Raw genomic sequence first — 19,151 nt, 5'->3', positions numbered from 1 at the left:
TATTCCGTTGTGATAAAAAAAAAGTGAGCGCTGTTTTTTTGGATCTGATTTCCTGTTAAACCTTTAGCCTAACTAAACTCCCATTCAATGGAATTTATTTAGTCGCCCGAGAGATAAATCAGTGGGTAGATTTACAGCCATTTAAAGTACCTGACTTTATAATAAGACCTTCATTTAGTGTGGCTCTCGTTCGAATGACGTGGATGCAAAGTGAAGGACAGGAGTTCCATTCTCTTGACCAATCAGAACGCGCCCTGCTACAGGCCTGGCCAATCGGCGGGCGCGCCGGGCAGGTGGCTTTGCGGTTATCAGTGCCCAGTGTACAGCTCTGGTCTCAGCTCGGAGTCAATTTCTGCAGGAACTCGGTTTTATCGGGCCCGTCAAAACGGGGCAAGGCGGCCGGATTCTTTTACTTCCTAGTGGATTTTCAGTCTGGACACACGCAAACCAACTCACCAGGGACACTCCCGGAGCGCTTTTACGCTGCAGGACAGCTTCCGGCACCGATTTCCGCGGCGTTTTGCATTATGCCCAGAGAAACTTGAAGCGCTCTTGCAATCCGTGGCACATTGAAGGTTCCCTGAAGAGAAACTTTGGAGGTTTTTGTTGCTCTGGTCTTGCTGTTTTTCTTCTCTTATCACTCCAAAACCTGCAGAGCCCGGGTGCTTGGAGGGTTGTTAAAACAGTGGAGTTTGATTTACTTCCTTGATGCTCACAAATGTTAGCTGTGGGGCAGATGGATTCTAGTAACCGGCAGAGCGCATTTGTTCTAAGCACTACTTCCGCTGGCTGCCCTCCATAACAGGCGAGATGAAGACGTCTTATTCCCTTACGCGCTACAGAACCCCTCGGGCTTCAAGATCCGACTCTCGCCGCTTTCAACGCCAGATTCCCCTGGGAACCACGCACGGAATAAATGATATCCTGGGCAGACCTTAGGTGCCGCCGGCAATCTGCTATCTGGACTCCCCCGTATTAATGGACTCGCCACTTCCACTGGGATGTATTTTAACCCGGCTGCTGTGTCCAGGTATCCAAAGCCACTGGCCGAGCTGCCCGGTAGAACCTCCCATCTTCTGGCCTGGAGTCATGCAGAGCTCTCCCTGGAGAGATCCCCGCTTTGCCTGTTCCCAGTAATTGCTTTCCTTCTCCTCTCCGATCGGGAAACTTTTTGCAAATAATTTAGTGTGATTTTTCTTAGTGCTTTTATGTAATTTCCAGTTTAACGCTGGTGTTTATGTACTAGATTTAATTTAACAATTATAGCAAATCAAGTTATAGTAAACCTTTAATTATTAGATCTATAAATGCTTGTTTACCTTTTTACAAGAAAGGTAATTCAGAGAATATTAAAATATCTTCATTAGTTTTCACAATTACACCTGAGACATATTTCAGACAGACAGACAACAAGGTAATTTTGTATTTGATATGTTTATTCTCAGAGAATACATAAAAACATTGTGCAATATTTCTCGCGCTCATAATCCATTTTAAAGCTTGTTGCAACAGATAATTATACTGTGATTACACTACGTGCAGAGATATAGGTAGGTATTTGCAGGTTGTTTTTACTAATTATTTCTTTTTCGGGTGTTCCCTGGGATTTTTTTTTTTCCTAGCACAAGGTGGAATGGTTCTGGACAAAGATGGCAAGAAGAAACATTCAAGGCCAACTTTCTCAGGCCCAGCAGATTTTTGCCTTGGAGAAAACATTGAACAAACCAAATACTTGGCAGGTCCTGAAAGAGCTCGGTTAGCTTATTCGTTAGGAATGACAGAAAGCCAAGTTAAGGTAAGCAGCCAAAATACATAATGAACGCTAAATACGGTAACATCCATATCTAATAATTTTGCAAGGTGTTAGTAAGTGAAAGTGTGATATTGTGCAAGTATTATGTTTAAGTAGTTAATCACAAACATCAGCAGTCCTTACAGGGTTATATACAGTACTGAAGGGTATAAAATGTAAATTAAATATGTAAAGAGGGATCATCAATTGACTGAACTGTAGAAATCTATTATGATCATTATAGTTTAATTCATCCCTGCAGATGAAAAACTGTAGCAGACAATGATGGAAAACTTTATTTTGGGGGTTGTAAACGTATGCACATTTTTATCATTCTGAACATGGTACATTTATCTGCATTCTCCTGTCTCCTACTACGTCATTCATTTCACAATTTAATAGAAAAGTCGATCATAATGTTGAATAATGTACAGCATTTGCTAAAGGTTGCTGTTTGAAAATGTTACATTTTTACTCGTGAGGTTTCTTAATTCGATCAGTGTACTTAAATTATGATAATACGTCAGAATGGAAAGCAAGTTAACTATCAGTCTTTCACTTTTTAATTTAAAACATTTAATTCCAGATAAAGAAAGCAAATGATTGCATATTTATCGTATTTTGTATTCACATTTATTCACCGCCTTTCCACTCATAGCTTAAAGCAGTTTGCAAAACCTATGGCCCATAAGAATTTCTAAAACATATCATTTCAAATATTACTACACAATAATTTCCTTTAGCAAATTGTTTTAAGATAAATGCTGAAAAATATAAATATATTTAATATGAATGGATGGATTCTGATATTGACGGTCTGTACAATTGTTATAGTAAACTGAAGATCGGAGACCTATTTAATTTATGGTATCAGGAGTCAAATGTTTTAACAGTGCAGTAACCGGACGTGTCCTATTTTAATTAATTAATTTATTTATTTTACATCACTATGTATGACCAATACTGATGTGGGACCCCCTGTTAACTTACTCACCTTACCTCTTAGCATACATTTTGAATGACATTGAAGTGTCACAGTGTGCTTGCTGTCTCTTAGCAGTAAAGCCTGCAAAAAAATACTCTGGGTTGCAGGACTCTGCTGCTTTAACCAGCATTATTGCAGTGATAGATACTGAAAGTGAAATAAGGCCGTCTGGAACAAGTACAGATGGAAGATGGAATTACAAACTGTTGAGTTTGCCTTTGCTTTCTCAACAGGTGTGGTTCCAGAAACAGAAGGACGAAGTGGAGAAAAGAGGCACGCGGCGGAAATGGCCTCTGCCAAGAAAAGCACGACTCGGAAAACCGAGAAAATGAAGGAGAGCTCGGACAACGAGGACGATGACGAATATAACAAACCTCTGATCCTAATTCAGACGACGAGAAAATCTCCAGGTTATTGAAAAAGCACAAATCCTCAAATTTAACCCTTATTAGTCCCTGCAGTAACAACTCAGATACTTTGTGATACAAGGACAGACGTTGAAAAACTGAAAGACTGTATTCCTTTCTCCCCTCCCGAGCGCTTTATAAAAGCTGAATTAACCAGGGTACAAAAATTAAAATAAAAAAATGTAAGTGAATGTTTAAAGGTGATATGTGTTGTACAGCCGAAAATGTATGTGAGATGTATATATTTTTTACAGAATAAGTTATGAAATTATCTTACTTTTCATTGATGTAAGTTGGACTGCAGATAAATATTGCTGGGTTTTTCTCTTTTATTTTCATTCTCTTATTTCTTTCAAGGTCCTGTTACCATTTCCTAAACCTAACAATCAGGCTTTGTTACTGTTTTGTATAGATTTCTGATTCCAGTTCAGCTACTTGTACATATGGTAATTGCTAATTTTGTGATGTATATTTCCAATTCAAAAAAAAAAAAAGGAAAGAAAAAGCATTTTAATTGTTCTTCATCTCTTTATTCGGTGTTTTAGCCGTTTCTTTCTTCCAAGGATTTCTTGCTCAACTGCATCAAACCACCAAAAACAAAAAAAAAAAAAGAGAAAAAGATGGATGGATACATGATTTATGTTGGATTTAAAATTGGTCTCCAGAGCGGTTGAAGAGACTTCATATAATCAATAAATTATTTAACAAGCTTTTCTTTTATATTTTTATTTCATATTTTATTATGCTTAGTTATTTATTTATTTATTTATTTATTCATTCATGATGATTAAAAGAAAAGGGGGGGATATTAGAACCTTGTTGCGCTATTCTTAGGCTTCATTTTCCTTCCAGTTTTCTTGTAAATAAGCTGCAGTCAAAATATTGTGGAAAGAAATCACATCGTAAAATAAACTTGTAGAAACGTGGATGGCTTTCCACAAAGCTGTGGCGATTTGACTTTTTGGGGGGGTTTTTTGGCCACTAAAAGACTGAATCGTCGACAATTAAACAACGAGAAGAGAATGTACGCTGGCATTCCTTAAACATGGATTTTTAGTGAGAAGTTGTGTTTTTTAACCTCTGGAAATGGATGATGTGAAAAGAAAAAAAAAGCAGAGAAAGTGAACAAAGTAGAGAAAAGTTAAGCCGGATCCTTCCTGTACGCTGACTCCCAAACCTTCCATTAACATCATTATATATTGACTACAAAGTGGAGAGAAATTCCAAGGAGCAGGATAGAAAAAGAGAATTAGTTCAGTCAACATAGAGGCAGGAAGGCAACACTGCCCCCCCCCCCAAAAAAAAAAAATTAATACAGACTGAGCAGGCAACTAGTCCAAAATGCTATCACTGGCCGGTTGATTTAGCCTTTAAAAACTGTTACAATGTCTAGAAACACAATGTTAAGTTTACAATATTTTACTATTTTAGGACACTCCCCCCCCCCCCCCCTTTGACATTGCTTAGTCTGTTATTGTTGAAATATATGATTTATTAATGTTAATAAGGGATTTGCCAGGGTTTTTTTTTTTTTTTCATTTTTCGAAGTTTTGAGAAAAAAATATTTTAATCGACTATCCGTTTGCAAGAAGGTCATCTTAAGATAGCGATAATTAAATGTCCACTGAAAATTCAGCTCTGTGCCACAAGATAATGTATTCGTATGCACGGAGAATTTAAGAAAAAAAGAAAAAGACCATACCTTCTCCCAGAAATTAAATGATATAATTGACGTTTTAAGAAAGCTGTGCAGGTATTACATTTTAAAAATTTCTACAGTCTACGTGTGAAATTCCCCCTGACCCTCTCAGTTGAATCTGTGCTTAGTATTTATTTTAAGCAGGTTTGCTAGGTTAAGAATGGTGAACACCACATCAGGGGATTTTTAGTAGCTTTAACTAAATTTCTCATCTCTTCCTAGGCTTCCCACACTAGTTTTCTTTCTTTCTTTTTTTTTTTTTACCTCTTTATTGAAAAAGTTTTTCATAAACGTTTATAACATTGCAATTTAACTTGTTTTATAATCTCTAGCTTTACAACATGGAATTAAAAGCACTAAACAAACACTAACATTAAATTGCTTATTCCAGGCTCCGTTTTAGTATAGCACAGAGCACCACCAACGTTTTTAGATCATTTAAATTTTTGTTCGTATTTACTGTCGTTGTTCGTTTTAAAAAATTTTATTCGTATTATTTTTAACACTCATTTCCCACTTCCACACAAAACAAGAGCATTTTATTTTAAATAAGTCATTTTTAAAACCTCGTTTTAATCTTTTGATCACCCTCAGCAAATTAAAAAAATATTCTCTCCAGCAATTTCGACCGCAAATGTGCTAAAAAGTCAAGTTGCAAACAGAACAACCAAAACCTCTGTCACTTTTAACAATAAGGATGATAAGTACAGATAACGAATTACATCTGTATTTTGTCCAAGCATGTCATTACAAACACTTTTTTTTTCTCATGTTACTATCACAAACTATAAATTTAGTACCGAAAGGAAAGTGGTATGCATTCAAATATCATTTTATATTTTAGTATCCTCACATTATTAAGTACACTGAAAAGTTTTGTTTCTTACAATGCATTTTGGCCAAAATATGCTAACATGCTCATCCATTCAGATGCTGATATAAAAGGCATTTGTTTTGTAATTTCAGAAAGTCAAGTTGTTAATGCTTCCTTTGGCGCAGTATTTAATTCACAGGGCAGGTTTTAGCTGAAGCCCGGGCATGTGAACTTAGTCCGACACTTCTACAGCTCACACAGACTCATTGTGAGGGCTTTGAAAAGGATGAAATGGCCAGCTCTCCCGCTCAGTCGTTGTATTTCAGTCCAAGGACATAAAACGGCGCACAGCTAACAAGCCAAGCATTGGAAATCTTCACTTGCCACGTAGCCTCATTTCTCATAAGGAAAAACAGCAGCCAAAAATATGGGCTACAAGGACGGCTGCAGCAGGTGCCAAGAATTTTCGTGAATAGGCAAATTCACGTCCAATAAGCTTCCTTGTCTTGGCCACCTACAAACGTTTGTTTCAGCTCTAACAAAACCGGCTTTCTTTTCTATCAGATCTGGCCATTTTTTTTTATAAGCAACAAGTACAAACAATTTCGTCTACTCAAAATGAATGCTAACCAAGTTTTAAACTTGTTAAACTTCGCCTTAGGTATTGCCGTTCAATAGCAGATAGCTGTGCACCCTCCAAGCAAACATTTTCGTAAGGGTTAGCTTAAAATGAGTTTCTGTCCCATTAAATTCATATTATATTTTCGACTCAGACGTGCTGAGATCGGATTAACTCAACATACTATAAAGGTTTTAAGAAAGGTAAGAGCTTGAGACTTTCTGTCTTGTAGAAGGATACAGTCATTTTCTGCCTTTTTTCCCAAAGTGAAGGAACACACTTTTCTCGGAGTAACATACATAATAGTAGATGACGGCAGAAAAAGACCTGCAAGGGCCATACTTCCAAAATCTATCCATTTGCATTTTTTTCCTTAAGACCTATTTTTCCCCCCACATGCCTTTGTGCACATAATTTTGGCTATAATAAAAATGCACCACTAAACCCCTGTCTTTGCTATGATATATCAGTTGTGGAATTGTATGAAAACTAATGCAGGCAAAATACCTTTTGTGATCATTTATTATGCTTATTCTATAGCCCTTACACCAAGCCCCCTCCCTACCCATCTTCAAATCCTTGCTCAAAGCCCACCTCGTCAATGTTGCCTTCTGCACCTACCTTTATACCTTTCAGGAAATCTAGACTGCCCCAATTTGACTGCCCCTACTTGACTGACTGTACATTTGTCCTTTAGATTGTAAGCTCTTTGAGCAGGGGACTGTCCTATGTTAATTGTACAGCGCTGCGTAACCCTAGTAGCGCTTTAGAAATGTTAAATAGTAGTAGTAGTAGTAGTAGTTCTTCACAAACATACAATTTAAAAAATGTTGCAAAGCACACTATATACTTACATGTATGTATGCTACAGTTTCTGTAAGATGGGTCAAACAGAGCATTTCAAATCACCAAGAGGCAGGGCTGGATTAACCCTTTGGTAGGCCCTAGGCAATTAAGTACATTGGACTCCTATCCCATAAGCCAGTGGTTCTCAACCCAGTCCTCAGGGCACACCCAGCCAGTCAGGTTTTCAGAATATCTACAATGAATATGCATGAGAGAGATTTTCATACAATTGAGTGAGTGCATACAACTTTATCTCATACATATCCATTATGGGAACCCTGAACACCTCACTGGCTGGATATGCCCTGAGGACAAGGTTGAGAACCATTAATATAAATACATTTTAAAAACTCCTATGGATCCAGCAGGGGATGAAGCAACTCACCTGCGAACTGGAGGAAAATACATAGGGGAGAGGGAGGAATACATTTCTGTTGCCAGTGGTGGCTCTGGTCCCCCACCTCCATCCTCGCCCCCATGCACTCTTCATTCTGCCAGCTCCTCACTTATGAGGGCCATTAAGTTACACATCTGAAAAGGCCCCCCCCCCCACCTCTAAGTTGGGCCCTAGCCACGTGCCCCTTTTACCTATGCCTTCATCCTGCCCTCTGAAGGACAGGGCACACCCAGAGAACAGTTTGCTGAGAGGGGAGGAGGGAAAAACCACATCTGCTCTTTAAAGAGTAGGCAGACAGCACTGAAGGTTCCCATGGGTTTGGCAAATAATGCAACCCCTTGAGAAGAGGGTGCATAGTGGGATATGCGGTGTATGTGTGGTGTGCCGACTCCCACTCCCTCTTCCTCATAGCTCACGTCTCTCTTTTTTCTTCTCCTTTCCCCTCTTTCAGTCCTCTCTCTCCTGCCCCATATCCTTCCCTTCCCTCCCTTCATACTCCTAGTCCTCTATTACCTCTCTAATGCAGAGTTGCCAAATTACCTAATTATTACAGAAGGGGGCTTTATGGTCAATCAAGGTTTTGGAGTTGCACCCCAAAACAGTGTGGGATTTATAGTCCCTTATTCTACTCATTGAAATCCATGCTGCATGTCCCACAATTCTTCATGATATGCTTGTCAGAAATCTCCCTCTTGGAACTGAGTAACTTGGCAGCTCTGATAATGCTTCTTGAGGGCCATCAAACCTTTCAGGAAAAGGATCATAAGGTTCTTGAAGGGCTGCTAGAGGATTTCAGGCAAAGGGGCTAATGGAAGGCTTTACTTTCGTAGACATGGTTTCACATCATTTCTGAACTGGATCACTAATTGGACAAACAGGGTGTGAAGTAAGCATGGTAAAAGTCTCTGATAGTATAGTAATAATGGTGAATTTCACACAAGGATTCAAGATTGTAAGTCCAAGAATTTAACAAGGAAAAAAATTAACAAGATTTCCAGAATACTTTCCCCAGAACTTACTGTGTTAGGAACATGGCATGAGTCTTTGAAGTGAGTATCTAGAGCAGGGGTGGGCAACCACAGTCCTCGAGGGCCACAACCCAATTGAATTTCCAAGCTTTCCACAATGAATATGTATGAGATTGATTTGCATGTACCTTCTCCATTGCATACAAATAAATGTCATGCATATTCATTGTGGAAACCTTGAAAACCTAAGTTGTAGTCCTCAAGGACCATGGTTGCCTTCGCCTGATCTAGAGCAGTTCCAGGAGGAAGACTGCAGGCTAGTCCTGCATTTCTGATAACCTCAATTGGGTGCATTATTGGACTTGCTGCACTGATTTAAATGGGTGGGATCAGGAATTACAAATCCCACACTGTTTTGGGATGTAAATTTAAAATCAGGACTGACCAAAAAATCTTACTCCAGAACTAGGTAACTTGGCAGCTCTGCTTAAACTGTTGTGGGCTTTGAGGGAGTGGGTGGTATAAGGCAGGGTTTCCTTAGGAACACTCCCTCAGTAAAGCAGGGCCACATTAAGAATAGGTGTAGTAGCTGGTCTGGCCAGGAGGGTGGGGCTCAAAGGGAAAGTAGGGAGCCAAAAGTCCTCTGGGAGAACAGATCAGAGAGGCCCCAAGTGAAAGAATCCTCACAGGTTGTCCTTGTTGGCTACTATACTTGAGAGGAGCAGCACCACAAGAGACATTGCTACCCTGTATTTGCCAGAAGCAGAAGCTTATTTGATGTAGGCCAAGTTTATCTTTGAACATGGGTGACGTGGAGTGACATAATCGAACGGTGCCGGCCATCTATATGGCCGGCGCCGCAAAAAGAGGTCCCGAAACATATTATCGAAAAAGATGTCCGGCCATCTTTCGTTTCGATAATACGGTTGGGGCCGGCCAAATGTGAGAGATGGCCGGGTTTGAGATGGCTGGCATTGGTTTTCGCCGATAATGGAAACCGAGGCCAGCCATCTCAAACCTGGCCAAATCCATGGCATATGGTCGTGGGAGGGGCCAGCATTTGTAGTGCACTGGCCCCCCTGACATGCCAGGACACCAACCGGGCACCCTTGGGGGCACTGCAGTGGACTTCAAAAATTGCTCCCAGATGCATACCTCCTTTACCTTGTGTGCTGAGCCCCCCAAAGCCCCCCCAAAAAAACCCACTCCCCACAGCTGTACACCACTACCATAGCCCTTAGGGGTGAAGGGAGCACCTACATATGGGTACAGTGGGTTTTGGGGGGGGGGGTTGGAGGGCTCAACACTTAACACCACAAGTGAAACAGGTAGGGGGCGGGGATGGACCTGGTCCGCCTGCCTGAAGTGCACTGCACCCACTAAAACTGCTCCAGGGACCTGCATACTGCTGTCATGGAGCTGGGTATGACATTTGAGGCTGGCATAGAGGCTGGCAAAAAATGTTTTTAATTTATTTTTTTTAGGGTGGGAGGGGGTTGGTGACCACTGGGGGGACCCTCCGGTGGTCATCTGGTCAGTTTGGACACTTTTTTGAAGCTTGGTCCTTAAAATAAATGGACCAAGTGAAGCCGGCGAAGTGCTCATCAGAGCCAGCCTTCTTTTTTCCATACCCTGCCGAAATGCCCCCTTGAAGTTTGGCTGGCCCTGCGACGGAAAGCAGTTGAAGCCGACAAAAATCGGCTTTCGATTATACCGATTTCACCAGCTTCAGGAGATGGCCGGCCATCTCCCGATTTGTGTCGGAAGATGGCCGGCCTTCTCGTTCGAAAATAAGCAGGATTGTGATCTTGGAAATAAGGGCCAAGCGGGGCTCATTTATGCTGAGTATTGAAAAGCAGGACTTGCATTTTGGAGACTCCAGGACAAAGGCAAGTTGTTTGTGCTGCCTTTTGGAGAGACAGACAAGGATATGCCTTGGGTCTTTCAGGAGCAGGCCACGGGAGAAAACTTATGAATATAAGGTGTGACTTTACATATGTGTTTTCTCCTGACCTATAAAAGAACAGGTCAGCTATTCCTCTGCATGAAAATAAATGATTTTGATTTACACATAACTCTCTGTGCGGCTGTATTATTAAGGGCCCAGGCCTGTCCGCTAACTATGCTGCCACATGGGCACTCATATTTAGCTGAGTCCTTCTATCAGCTTTTATTTAGGTGACTGAGTCAATATATCACTACCTTTGCTTGTCACAAAGTCCCTAGTCAGGGTGAGGGCACCTACTCGACAGGGACTTCCAATACTGTACAAGAACATGATGAGACTAGGATTGATTAAAGTAAGTTCACTGTACCTCCAAGAAGTACATTGAGTACAAAGGAACAAACAAGGATTACTGGAAACAAAGAGTTTAACAAGAAGATGGAGTCCTGAGGCATCAGGAAGCAAAGCAAAGGCAGAAACAAAAGGCAGAGCTGGATAAGAAAACAAGACTGAAACATCAGAGAACAACCCTTGAAGTGGAGCAGAAATACCCAAGCCTGTCCTGGGCTGGTCCCTGTTATTCTAATCAGGAACTGAGATTGCCAGAAATACAAGATGCAAGTAGGAGTGGGCTGGCTACACGAGGCAGAATAGCTCCTCATTGGAAGATAGGCGATTTTGAACTCAGAGGTCACTGATTTGATTAGAAAAAACCCCCCAGAAATTTAATGACACAGGGAAAAATGAATTTTGAGGCTTTTCCACCTATCCTTTCAGACTAGAAATGATATGAACCAATATAAGAACATAAGAATAGCCATACTAGGTCAGACCAATGGCCAATTCAGGTCACAAGTATCTGGCCGAAACACAGTTAGTAACATCGTTCCACACTACCAATCCCAAGGAAAGCAGTGGCTTCCCCCATATCCATCTCAATAGCAGCAGGCTATGGATTTTTCCTTCAGGAACTTGTTCAAACCTTTTTTTTTAAACCAGATAAACTAACCACCATTATCACATCCTCTGGCAATGAGTTCCAGAGCTTAACTATTATTTGAGTAAAAACATATTTCCCCTATTTGTTTTAAAAGTATTTCCATGCAATTTCATTGAGTGTCCCCTGGTCTCTGTACTTTTTGAATGACAGAAAAACCGATTCACCTTCACCTATTCCACTCAGGATTTTGTAGACCTCAATAATATTCCCCCCTCAGCCGTCTCTTTTCCAAGCTGAAGAGCCCTAACCTCTTTAGCCTTTCCTCATACGGTAGCAGTTCCATCTCCTCTATCATTTTGGTTGCTCTTCTTTGAACCTTTTCTAATTCCACTATATCTTTTTTTAGATACGGCGACCAGAATTGAACACAATATTCAAGGTGAGTCCGTACCATGGAGCGATACAGAGACATTATAATATTTTTAGTCTTATTTTGCGTCCCTCTCCTAATAATTCCTAGCATCCTGTTTGCTTTTTTGGCCACCGCCGCACTCTGGGCAGAAGATTTCAGTGTATAGTGTACAATGACACCTAGGTCTTTTTCTTGAGTGCTGACTCCTAGCATTACCTAGTATTAGATAACTATGATTCGGATTATTCTTCCCAATGTGGATCACTTTGCATTTGTCTGCATTAAATTTAATCTGCCATTTGGATGCCATTTGGATGCCCAGTCTTCCAGTTTCCTAAGGTCTTTCTTCAATTTTTCACAATCTGCATGCATTTTGACCATTTTGAAGAGTTTCGTGTCATCCGCAGATTTAATCACCTCACTTGTTCTGATTTCCAGATAATTTACAAATACGTTAAACAGCACTGGTCCCAGTACAGATGCCTGTGGCACTCCACTATTCACCCTCCTCCATTGAAAAAAATGACTTTTTAATCCAACCCTCTGATTTCTGTCCAATAATCAGTTCCTAATCCACAACAGAACATTGCCTCCTATGCCATGACTTTAATTTTCTCAGGAGTCTCTCATGAGGCACTTTGTGTAAAGGTTTCTGAAAATCTTGATACACTACATCAACTGGCTCACCTTTATCCACATGTTGGTAAGGCAAGACCTCCCATGACTGAATTCATGCTAACTCTGTCCAATTAAACCATGTTTGTCTACGCGTTCTGTAATTTTATTTGTTATAATAGTTTCCACTATTTTTCCCAGCACTGAAGTCAGGCTTACCAGTCTGTAATTACTTAGATCACCCCTGGAAACCTTTTACAAAATCAGCATCACATTGGCCACCCTTCAGTCCTCAACATTAACGACAGGTTACAGATCACTAGAAGCAGATCAGCAATTTTGTGTTTGAGTTCTTTCAGTACCCTGGGGTGTTTACTATCCAGTCCAGGTGATTTATCACTTTTTAACTAGTTTGGCTCAATACAACTTCCAAGGTCAGTGAGGTTTCTTTCCGTTCCTCTGCATCGTCACCCCTGAAAATCATTTCTGGTACAGGTAGATCTCTTACATCTTCTTCCATAAAGACCAAAGCAAATAATTAATTCAATCTCTCCACTATGGCCTTGTCCTCCCTGAGCACTTCTTTTACTCTTTCCTGATCTAACAGTCCCACAGATTCCCTCTCAGATTCCTTCTTCTGATATACCAGAAAAAAAGTGTTACTATGAGTTTTCATCTCCATGGCAAGTTTTTCTTCATATTCCTTTTTAGCCTTCTTTATCAGTGGTTTACATCTGGCATGACAGTGCTTATGTTGCTTTTTATTTTCTTCATTCGGATCCTTTTTCCAATTTTTTGAAGAATGTTCTTTTGGGTTAATAGCCTCTTTCACCTCACCTTTTAAACCACGTCGGCTGTCGTTTGCTCTTTTTTCCATCTTTGTTAATATGTGGAATACATCTAGTCTGGGCTTCCATGGTGGTATTTTTAAACAGCGACCCCACCTGATTCAGAGTTCTAGCCTTTGCAGCTGACCCTTTCAGCTTCTTTTTAAACATTTTCCTCATTTTATCATAGTCACCCTTTCAAAAATTAAAAGCTGCTAAAGTAGATTTCCTTAGTGACTTCACTCCAGGTATCAGCTCGGATTTGACCATATTATGATCACCGTTTCCCAGCAGATCCAACACTGTTACCCAGTGGCGTTCCTAGGGGGTCTGAAACCCGGGGCGGATCGCCGATGTGCCCTGCCCCCCGGGAACAGCGTGACGCCCCCCCCCCCGGCGAAAGAACCCCCCCTGGGTGCACGCCGCTGGGGGGGGGGGTGCCACGCGCCTGCCGGCTCTTCGTTTTCATGCTCCCTCTGCCCCGGAACAGGAAGTAACCTGTTCCGGGGCAAAGGGAGCATGAAAACGAAGAGCAGACAGGCGTGCACCAGGGCGGACCGCCCCCACCTTGGTACGCCACTGCTGTTACCTCTTGAACTATACCCCACATTCCACTAAAGACTAGATCCAGAAAAGCTCCCCTTCTTGTCGGTTCCTGGACCAGTTGCTCCAAGAAGCACTCATTTATTACATTTAGAAATTTTACCTCCCTAGCACTCCCTGATGTAACATTTATCCAGTCAATATTAGGATAATTGAAATCACCCATTATTATAATGTTGCCCAATTTGCCAACTTTCCTAATTTCTGTAAATACATTTTTGGAACAGGCTCCCCTCCCCCAGAATGTTACCCAGCTCCTAAAAAAAAATCTAAATCCCTCATTCCTGCACCATTGTCTTAACCATGCATTGAGACTTCGGAGCTCTGCCTGTCTCTTGGGTCCTGCACATGGAATGGGGAGCATTTCTGAAAATGCTACCCTGGAGGATCTGGATTTTAGCTTTCTACCTAGGAGCCTAACTTTAGCTTCCAGAACCTCCCTCCCACATTTTCCTATGTCATTCAAACCCACATGTACCAAGACAGCTGATTCCTCCGCATCTAAAATTGTATCTAAGTGACATGTGAGTTCTGCCACTTTCGCAACAGTCAGGCAAGTGACCAGGCGATCCTCACATTCACCATCCACCCAGCTATCTACATGTCTAATAAATCACCAACTACAACAGCTGTCCTAACCCTTCCTTCCTGGACAGAAGCTCCTGGAGACACTTCCTTGGTGCAAGAGGATATTGTATCCTGGCTACAGGATTACCTCCAACTTCACCAGGGTGATGCTCTCCTTTTAGGAGACCTCTCTCCTCCAAGGCAGCACAGGGGTTGCCAGACTGGAGGTGGGATGTCTCTACAATGTCCCTGTAAGCCTCCTCTAAGTACCTCTCTGTCTCACTTAGCTCCTCCAAGTCTGCTACTCTAACCTCAAGAGAACAGACTCGTTCTCTGAGAGCTAGGAGCTCTTTGAATCGAGCACACACATATAAAGTCTCACCAACTGGGAGATAATCATACATGTTACACTCAGTGCAAAAGACTGGATAGCACCCCTCACACTGCTAGATCACTGTCTGCATCTTAGTATTATAGAGTTGTTTAATTAAAACTTCTTAAGGGATATTAGATGAATATAAAGACCCTTAAGATTATATGGTATAATGTGTAATTTATTTAGTGTTTGCTTCTCAGAAACTAATTAAATGTAATTAAAACTCTAATTTAAAAAAAAATAATTAAAAACCTCTCCACTTCTGAACTAGTTAATGCTGTGGTACAAAGTTCAAGTTTTAAAGCTAGGGGGAAAAGGGTATGGAGACTAGTTAATAAAGTTTGATTTAAAAAAATGTCTATTAATAAGCTACAATTCCTCCTTTAAACCCCAATCTTTAAGTTCCCAAAACATGCAAAATACTGTTGTTACCAAAGAAAAGTCCTCTTCTCTCAGAACTTCTCAGCAAGAAAGTTAAATGGGACCTTTTCTCTCTATACAGTTTGATGTTAAGGGGATTGCTTCAAACAGACCCTTTGGAGCTAACCCAGTAATCTGATTGCCCTTAGTAACCCTTGCAGATATTCTACTTCCTCACACCTTAATTAACACCTAATTCAGGTCAGTAGCTGCACAGGCCCACTTTTGACCTGTAGGAGCTGAAAGCACCCAGGCATGATTCTTGTTCTGCAGGTCTAGAGCAGAGAGACAAACATAATCCCCCCCTCCTACATCACCAAGATCTGGGAGCATCCATCACCTTCTGTTCTGGTGGCAATGATGCCAAGTTCATGACAGGTACAAGCAGGGGATGATCTGCAATCTTGGGGATCTGAAGCAATTCTGTTTGGATCTCGTGGGGATGGAAGCAGTTCCTTCGGGGTTCCTGTGGGGATGGAAACAATTCCTGTAGGGTTCCTGTGGGGACGGAAACAATTCTGGTTCCATTGGAAGTGTACGCTGCACTTCTGCCAGCCTCTCACCTACCAAGTACCAAGTTATTGAGTGCTGTATCCTCTTCCTTCTCTTCCTCCTCCTTGCTTTAACAGCACAGATGTGGAAAGTCTCCATTAAGGAAGTGGTAGAGACACAAATGGTGACGGAATTCAAAAAGGCATGAGATGAACACAGAGGATCTCTAATTAGAAAATGGAAGTTATAACAAGCCTAAACTTAAATGGCTACATGTGTGTGGATGTGTCAAGTGACACTTAGATGGTCACTCCGGCTGCGATGAACTAGTTCCGATACCGGGCAGACTTGTAATGTCTGTGTGTTATATATGGCAATCTGATTTAGGATTGGCTGGAAAGGGTTTAGACAGCAACTTTAGTGGCTGGAACATGAGGTCACTGCTGGACAAACTTTTATGGTCTGTGTCCCGCAAATAAGAACACGAATAGGCCAGAGCACGTTTTGACGACAACTCTAGCAGTTGGAACATAAGGATAGGGCCAGGCGGACTTCTATGGTCTATGTCCCAGGAATGCCAAAGAATGACCATAATCAGTTATATAATATCATGTTCATTGTTGATTTAATCATGAATTGATAATGAGTGTGACTATTGAGCAGACTGTCTGGATGGTTGAGGTTTTTATCTGCTGTCACTTAATAGGTTACTATTAATCCTCTCTGCTTCCGGACTACTTTTGTGTGCATGTGGTGACCTCTTAGCACACAGGGCCAGTGAAGCAGAGACAAGTCTTACATGTGCACACCAGAGTGTTCCAAGTTCCAACTTCTGTTCCTTCCTTGTCTGCAGGGCTGCGTCTCAAACCCAGAGACAGACAAGAGTTGACTAGAATTTTTTTTTAATGTACCATTAAATTCTTGCGGGACTGAGTGGTGACAGGTTAAAGTCTTGCGGGGACGGTTGGGGACGGGTAAGATTTCTGTCCCTGTGCAACTCTCTAGAGTCAGGCAAATTGCTGAATATCTAGAAATATTCACAGTCTGGTTGATATTCAAAATGATTTAACCAGCAAGAAATGGCTGCTGACTGATTAAATCACTCTTTCAGGGCTATCTGCTATTTTTCAGCAGTACTTAAGGGTTATCATCACTGAAAACTAGTGGTTAGCTCCTAAGTGAAAGCCAGCTATTTTGGGGGCATTTTGGGGGCAGAGTTGGCACTTGGTCAGTTAAGTGCCAATATTCTGCACGTAACCCGCCAGGGTAACTGCATAAATGAGACAGCATATCACACAGTCTTATGCAGCAACCCATGGTCAGTTAAGTTCTGAATATCAGCTTAACTGGCCACGTGTTAGCTGCCCCCCACATAAACAGAATATTCAATACCGAAGCCCAGACATGACCAAGCATTATATATTCAGGAATAATACCGCCGGTGGTCAGCAAAATGCTCACTGCTGCCGGATGAATATTGATCCCAGTATATTTTTTTGTACTGAAAAATAATTTCAGGTCAGCATGTGTCTATTTGACTCTGTTCTACAAAAATGTGTAGTCCTTTTACTAAACTGCAGTAAAATTTGGCCTGCTGTAGTGTAGGCAAGTGTTTTGGGCACGCGTTGGGCCAGTTTTTACTGTGTCTGCAAAAAAGGGCGTTTTTTTTTTAATGGGACGGAAAAAATGGCATGCAGTAAAATTGAAACCAGTAAGCACCTAAAATCGGCCTGAATCCTTAATGCCACCCATTGATCTAGCAGTAAGGGCTCACACGCTACACATGCGGTGACCGGTCAGCACACGCTAACTGCCGATTAGCGGTGGAAAGGCCACACGTGGCAGGAAATAAGTAAATAAATCATCCAAGCATTATGGGCATGCAGCAAATCTGAAATTACCACAAAGGGGCGTGGGTAGCCTGGTGGTAGTCTCATTTTGGCACATGCTGCACACACGTAAAGCCTAATGCACCTTTGTAAAAGGGCCCCTGTATTTTTTCGCACGATTTTTGCTTATCTTCAATTTTTACAGAACTGCAAATATGTTGAATAAAGCAGTGGCGTAGCCACAGGTGGGCCTGGGTGGGCCGGGACCCACCCACATAGGGCTCAGGCCCACCCAACAGTAGTATACGTTTAGCGGTAACTGGTGGGGATCCCAACCTCTGCCAGCTGAAGACTTCCCCCTGATGGTAATGAAAATGCTGCTCTCCACGATACTGGCACCTACGCATGCTCAGTTTTCAGCGCATGGCTGCTGCAGACTGCCAAGGTGTAGAGAAGCATTTTTCCACCAGCTGAGATATTTTTTTGGTGCGGTGGAGAACACTTGGTGCCCACCCACTTATTGCCTAGGCCCACCCAAAATCTGCTGTCTGGCGACGCCCCTGGAATATAGAATGGTTGTCTATTAATTACTGCATTATAACAGATCATGAATAGCAGAGCACAGCATAGCAAAGTTTCTTGTATTCCACATATATCTCAAAGAAGTTCAATGCGGATCACATTTAAGCTAACCGAAACAATAAGCAGGAATTACAAGAAAGAAGGAAATTAGTTATATGAGAGGATAATAATATATCAGAATTTAGAAGAATAAGCAAGGATGTTCTTAGTTTTGTCCTAAAATGTCTGTAGTCAGATATAAATCTAATCTGGTTAGAAAGTTCTTTCCACAGTTTAGCAGCTTCATAAGCAAATGATGAATTTGTCAAGTGCTTCAACTTCCTACCTCTTGAATTAAGGAAAGCTAAAATAAGCAGTATTTTGAGAGAAGCAAAATAAATCATACCAGTAAGGAGGTGTTTAGCCATGCTGAATCCTATACAGAATACAGTAAATTTGAACAGCACCCTACTTTTCAAAAGGGAGCCAATGAAGGGAGAGGTAGATATCCACAACTCAAAAATAGTGAAGACACCACATCTTTATTGAAGCTCTCACCCCACCCCCATAATCCTCCATTGTGAGATTCAATTCTATTTCTTCATATTTTATTCATAGTACCATGTGAAATGCAGATTTTTAGGAAGGTGGTCATCTGTCGCTGTTGTTTCATGTTCTTTTTGATTTGAGTACAGTTCTCAGAGTTCCTTTATGGGCGACTGACCATAGTGAAAGCAGCTCCCATGAGCTAAAGTCTCAGGTATTGATTCCAGCTGGTAAGTCAGAGATGGTTTGATATAGAACTCTTGCTGGAAATGTAATTGACTGCTCAAATAAGGTATAAAGGTTAAAAATTGGCATTTATTTAATGGTGTGTAAGTGAATGAATATTTCATTTTATTTGTACAGACACACTTCATCGCCAGGAGATGGGCACGGACTTGACAATCTATGAATAAAGCCCATAGACTTACCTTGGGTGAAATAACGTGTGCCTGAACACCCATTCCCCTGATTAATAGATCTTTTCTGATCTT

General features: G+C 41.4%; 1 protein-coding gene across 1 annotated transcript; it reads left to right on the top strand.

Moving 5' to 3' along the window:
• The first annotated feature begins 365 nt into the window (after window positions 1-365).
• On the top strand, window positions 366-3,640 carry NKX6-2 (NK6 homeobox 2). The gene is given in 11 exon segments (XM_030204804.1): window positions 366-781; window positions 783-884; window positions 886-934; window positions 937-1,067; window positions 1,069-1,128; window positions 1,130-1,133; window positions 1,623-1,795; window positions 3,011-3,022; window positions 3,024-3,044; window positions 3,046-3,151; window positions 3,154-3,640. Coding segments are annotated over 11 exon segments (828 nt in total). The 5' UTR covers window positions 366-718; the 3' UTR covers window positions 3,261-3,640.
• The last annotated feature ends 15,511 nt before the right edge of the window (window positions 3,641-19,151 follow it).

This window comes from Microcaecilia unicolor, chromosome 5 (assembly GCF_901765095.1).
Source record: "Microcaecilia unicolor chromosome 5, aMicUni1.1, whole genome shotgun sequence".
Taxonomy (NCBI): domain Eukaryota; kingdom Metazoa; phylum Chordata; class Amphibia; order Gymnophiona; family Siphonopidae; genus Microcaecilia; species Microcaecilia unicolor.
The sequence above is the reverse complement of the archived record's forward strand: the minus strand, read 5'-3'. Positions and strand labels throughout refer to the sequence as shown.